A 6242-nucleotide genomic window follows, 5' to 3' on the forward strand; every position below is an offset into this window, starting at 1 on the left:
ATTATCCCCGGCTTCTGATTTAAAATACACCTCCTTCAGTGCCCAGGAAGTTCACTGAAACGGCGATTACAAAGGGGGGGGGAGAGGGGGGGAGCCTGGGGGGGGGGGGGCGTGGGGGAGATGTGACTTGGTGACTGGGCTAGGGGGAGGGACCTGGGCACTGAAGGAGGTGTATTTTAAATCAGAAGCCGGGGATAATGCAGGTCAACGAACATGGAGGCAGTGGGGTGGGGTGGGGGGAGTGAGGTGGGGTGGTGAGGAAGGGGTAGCTGGGAGACTGACGGTTGGAATGGCCCAGTTTCCAGTCTTACCTGTTCAATAGATGCTGCTCCCCAGGCCTCAGATCATCCCAAGGGCTACTGGCTGGCTCAGCGTACATGATGGGTTGTTGGCAGTGTAAGGAGATGGGGGAGACATGTCCAGCTGATGACCAGTACATTGAGGGACTCAAGCTCTGCCTGACAATGGTTGCATCAGGTCCACTGGTATCGCCGGACACACTGTAACCCAGGATGGAGGGGCTGTAGAAGGCAAGGGTCGGGTATTCATTTGGTGAAGGAATACAGACAGGGGTGTGCTCAGTCAGACTCGGCAGAGAGTTCCCATACTGGGGCTGAGGGTGCAGGGGTCCAACAGGAGATGTAGTTTTGACGTGCTGTTCGATTGGCCCGGTTCGGAGCTCCTGTAACTCAGGCATCTGTGAGGGCTCTTTCATCGAAGAGGTGGTCATGTTCGATGGACAGGTCCCTTGCTGAAAGAACTTGCTGGGAGATCTTCGCTCATAAAACCACTGTGTCTTCTCACTGGGAACGGAGAAAAGGACAAGGGAGAACAGAGTGTTAGCTCTGAAAGTAAAAACCACCAAAAGCACAAACCACAAGCAGAAAGCTGGAGAGCAGGTTGTAGAGTGGGGCCTGTACATTGTCCATGTGGAGCAAGACAGTGACATCAAACACAACATGCCTCATGTCCTTTAGGGAAGGAAACTGCCATCCTCACCCGGTCTGGCCTACATGTGACTCCAGATCCACACCAACGTGATCAGCTCCTAATTGCCTCTGAAATGGCCAAGACAGCCACTCAGTTCAGGGGCAATTAGGGATGGACAACAAATGCAGGTCTTGCCAGTGACACTCACATCCCTCAAAAGAGATAAGTCCGACTTTGTTGTGGCAAAGATCTGGTGAGACCACACAGCTGGAGCCCTGTGAATTGTGCTGGGAACTACCCCCAGCAGGTGTGGTCCCAAATGAATGTTGACTATGCCTCCGGACTGAACCACAAGAGAACTGCAGAATTATCACTGTGCAGAATGAGGCCAATCAGCCCATTGTGTCTGCACCAGTTCTAATCCCCTAGTGCCAACTTCCTGTTTTCTCCCCATATCCCTGCACACAATTTCTATCCAAATAACCATCCAATGCCCCTCTTAAATACCTCAATGGAACCTGCCCCCATCACATTTCCAGAGCGTGCATTCCACACCCTAACTACTCACTAGGTGAAAATGTCTTTTCTTATGTTGCGTTAGCTTCGTTTGCACATCACTTTCATTCCATGCCCTCTCGTTTTTGTTCCTTTCACAAGCAGGAACAGTTTCTCGCTAACTATTCTGTCTAGCCCACTCACCTCAGCCGCCTACTCTCCAGAGAGAGCAGTCCCCTCTTCTTCTATCCTCATCACTGAAGTTTCTCATTCCTGGTACCATTCTTGGAAATCACTCCGCACACTCTCCAATGCATTCACATCTTTCCTATCATGTGTCTAACCAGTGTCTTGTACAAACTCAATGTCACCTACTCTTGTCGTCTGTAGCCCTAAGAATAAAGTTGAGAACACTGTGTGCTTTACTAACTATTCAATGTTAGAGTTACTTGTTTTTCTTTCATAGGAGCTTGGCCCAGCATTTATTACCTATCACTAATTGACCCTTGAGAAGGTGGGGGTGAGCTGCCTTCTTGAACCGCTACAGTCCATGTGCTGTAGGTTGACCCACAATGCTATTAGGGAGGGAATTCCAGGATTTTGTCCCAGCAGCACTGAAGGAACGGCGACCTATTTCCCAAGTCAGGATGGAGGGGAACTTGCAGGGGGTGATGTTCCCATGTATCTGCTGCCCTTGTCCTTCTAGATGGAAGTGGTCGTGGGTTTGGAAGGTGCTGTCTGAGGATCTTTGGTGAATTTCTGCAGTGCATCTTGTAGATGGTACACACTGCTGCTACTGAGCGTCGGTGGGGGAGGGAGTGGGATGTTTATGGATGTGGTGCCAATCAAGCGGCTGCTTTGTCCAGGATGGTGTCAAGCTTCTTGAGTGTTGTTGGGGTTGCACCCATCCAGGCAAGTGGGGAGTATTCCATCACACTCCTGACTTGTGCCTTGTAGATGGTGGACAGGCTTTGAGGAGTCGGAAGGTGAATTACTCGCCACAGTATTCCCAGCTTCTGGCCTGCTCTTGTAGCTGCTATGTTAATGTGGTGAGTCCAGTTGAGTTTCTGGTCAATGGTAACCCCCAGGATGTTGATCGTGGGGGATTCAGTGATGGTAACACCATTGAATGTCAAGGGACGGTGGTTAGATTGTCTCTTATTGGTGATGGGCATAGCCTGGTATTTGTGTGGCGCGAATGTCACTTGCCAGTTATCAGCCCAAGCCTGGATATTGTCCAGACCTTGTTGCATGTGAACATGGACTGCTTCAGTATCTGAGGAGTCACGAATGGTGCTGAACATTGTGCAATCATTGGCGAACATCCCCACTTCTGACCTTATGATGGAGGGAAGGTCATTGATGAAGCAGCGGAAGATGGTTGAGCCGAGGACACTACCCTGAGGGACTCCTGCAGAGAGGTCCTGGAGCTGAGATGATTGACTTCGCACAACCACGACCATCTTCCCATGTGTCAGGTATAACTCCAACCACCAGACAGTTTGCCCCCTGATGCCCATCGTTGCCAGTTTTGTTAGGGCTCCTTGTTACCACACTTGGTCAAATATTTGAAGGGAATGCTGTAAAGGTATGCATCTAACTCTGTGTCTTTATCCTAGTTGGAGTAGAGGAAGCTTTCCTCTGTAGCTAACCCTATGCTGTCCTTGTCCTGAGAATGATTGATGAGGGTTTGATGTAGAGAGAGCTTTACTCTGTATCTAAACCCGTGCTGTCCCTGTCCTGGGAGTGTTTGATGGGGGGGACAGTGTATGATGGGGGGGACAGTGTAGAGTGAGCTTTACTCTGTATCTAACCCCGAGCTGTGGAATTGGAGCTTCCTGGCTAAACGGCTTCATTTCTGAGCACTGACAAACTTCTGGAATGCGGATTTGGAAAGTTTGAAAGTGAGAGTGTAATATTTTACAGCCTTCTCCCTGGAGAGAGGTTTGAGCGGCCAGCCCTGGCAGAAATGAAACATAAGCTGCAAGAATTACAATTTCATCTGGTCAACTTTGCAGCGATTAAAATTTTGGAGAGAAGTCACGGGTTGTTGGGGGTGGGGGTGGGGGGCGGCGGAGCTTTGTGGTAAGCTTCCTTTGAATGTTTTAATCACACGTTGCAGGGTTGGCCAGGAGAAACAAAAGCTGCTTGACTGGTTGTCAAGATTCGTCCAAATACTTTGCACAGGCACAAAGTTGGCACAGTGGGCAATGGACAATTGGAGTGTGAAGGTGAGCAGCTCACCTTGGCAAAAGCAGAGCTGTTCTGAGGCAGGAGGGGAGCAGACAGGAACAGTATTCCAACGTTGCCAACTCACTGCAGAGTTAAGACAATGTGCGGGCAGAGAGAGTTACGGGCAGTGGGCTGGGTGCAGGGAGCCACTTCCTTGGTGGTACAGCATTATTGCTGAATAACTGGTTTTTTCACACAGGGCACTGAGGTCAGGGCCTCGAGCACTCAGGGACAACATTCCAAACCAGAGGAAATTCTTCCAAAGTAACAAAATGCACATGCGTGCCCAGAAAGTGCTGCACGAAACTCGCAGTCCATCAATTCAACGCACAGTCTCAGGAGCTACCCAACCCTGAGCTGCCAAGCGAAACTTCAAACCCAGGATGCATCTCTGATTGATTTATTTTACAGTAACACCCACTGGTGTTTGGGAATCGGATTAATCAAATTACAGTTTAATGTGGAACAGATTGGTCATTCCTGTGGGCTGGCGGGGGTGGAGCAGTTTGGAATTAACTGGTGGGCTTTGTCTGCCAGAGGTAGAGTGAGCTGTACCAATGTGACACTTTCGCCTCAGAGAACATGAGCTGAAATCTGCCTGTTGGGATTTGAAGTTATTTGAGAAGGTAGAAACAAGAACGAAGAAGCTGGCGATGGTGAATGACATCATGAAGTTGTGTTTTCGGTGCCTCAGTTAGTAGACCAGGCTCCTTCCAAGGTGGAGACACAGCATCTGTACCTGGTCAGAGACTCCATGTGACTGAACCCCTACAATGTCACATTAACATCCTTCTGAAGTGACTAAGTGACCGAAAACACTCAGTTTCTGTCAGACGTGCTGTGCAGAAGGGTGAAGAGCTTCCACATCTAGCTCCACCTTCTCCCAGATACCTTTTTTTTCATTATTCATTCATGGGATGAGGGCATCGCTGGCCAGGCAGAATTTATTGCCCATCTCTAATTGCCCAGAGGGCAGCAGTTCAGAGTCAACCACATTGCTATACATCTGCAGTCACATGTAGGCCAGACCAGGTAAGGATGGCAGTTTCCTTCCCTAAAGGACATTAGTGAACCAGATGGGGTTTTTTCAACAATTGACAATGGATTCACAGTCATCATTAGATTCTTAATTCCAGATTTTTTATTGAATTCAAATTCCACCATCTGCCGTGGCTGGGTTCGAACCCGGGTCCCCAGAATATTATCTGGGTCTCTGGATTAACAGTCCAGCAATATTACCACTAGGCCATCGCCTCCCCTAGGAGCTGGACAAAGATGTTTGTCTGTCTGTTTGTCTGCCAGCAACATGCAGATCCCGAACAAAACCAATAAAAAAGTCAAGAAAGAAATGAAATCCCACCGAAGGGCCTGAAGACTTTGTTCTTTGGTCAAACCCTTCATAAGACCATCAGAAATCGGTGCAGGAGTAGGCCATTTGGCCCCTCGAGCCTGCTCCCCCATTGAACAGGATCGTGGCTGATCTGACAATCCTCACTGGCCTGATTAACAATGACTTCCATCACAGAGTAATAACAGCACAGCGGGAGGCCATTTGGCCCTGTGTATCTGTGCTGGCTCTTTGTAAGAGCAGTTCAGCTCATCCCACTGCCCTGAGCTTCTCCTGCACAATCTTACTTTTTCAGGTAACCATCCAAATCCCTTTTGACAGTCTCCATCGAACGGACCTCCACCACACTCTCAGGCAGTGCATTCCAGATCCTAATGCTTTGCTGTGTGAAAAGTTTTCCTCCTGTCACCATCACTACTAGTAATTTGTCCAAAATATAGCTGTTCCTGTTTGCCTTCCAACTGAGTGGTTTGCTCAGCAATTTGCTGGGTTCTCGCTAATCAGAGATGGTCAGTATTTAAATGGCGTGAATGTCACTTGCCAGTGGTCAGCCCAAGCTTGGATATTGTCCAGATCATGTTGCATTTGGACACAGGACTGTGACAGCAGGTAGCAGTGTTTTGGAGGAGCTGTGTTTATGGAGGCAGGGTAGGGGGGGAGCGTGGGAGAGCATCTGGGATAGCCTAAGGGCAACGGAGGCATGGGTGAGGACTTCAGCAGTGGATGAGCTGAGGCAGGGGTTAGAGAGGGGTCAGGGTTACAGAGCTGACTCTGGGGTAAAGAGGGATCAAGGTTATAGAGGGGAAACAGGGGTCAGGGAGGGGTAAGTGTTATGGGCGTAACCCTGGGGTACAGAGGGGTCAGGGTTAAGGAGGGGAAACAGGGTTCAGGGAGGGGTCAGTGTTACTGAGGTGGGAGTGGGAGCTCTTTGTGATGGAGGGAATACAAGTTCAGAAGCTCACGTCAGGGAAAAATACAACATGAGGGTCACGGTGTGACTGGTTTGATCTCTGGCTGTTGAGAGGGAGAGGGATAAGAGTCAGTAGCACAGGAATTGGAGCAAGGTTTAAAACAAAAATGACTTCAGTCTTTCCAAATATTTAATTGGAAGAAATTTCAGTTCAGCCAGTCCTGTAAACAGTAAACATTCCCACAGGGATAGTAGGAACTGCAGATGCTGGAGAATCTGAGATAATAAGGTGTAGAGCTGGATGAACACAGCAGGCCAAGCAGCATC

At 49.2% G+C, this 6242-nt stretch overlaps 1 protein-coding gene across 1 annotated transcript in view; it reads right to left on the reverse strand.

Annotated features, from left to right (window-relative positions):
- Positions 1-6242, reverse strand: part of esr2a (estrogen receptor 2a) — a gene marked incomplete at its 3' end in the record, with an annotated part of 178668 nt that overhangs the window by 114297 nt on the left and 58129 nt on the right. Inside the window, 1 exon segment of the mRNA XM_048600223.1 lies at positions 312-803. Coding sequence (XP_048456180.1) covers positions 312-803 — 492 coding nt within the window.

This window comes from Rhincodon typus, chromosome 8 (assembly GCF_021869965.1).
Source record: "Rhincodon typus isolate 14 chromosome 8, sRhiTyp1.1, whole genome shotgun sequence".
Taxonomy (NCBI): domain Eukaryota; kingdom Metazoa; phylum Chordata; class Chondrichthyes; order Orectolobiformes; family Rhincodontidae; genus Rhincodon; species Rhincodon typus.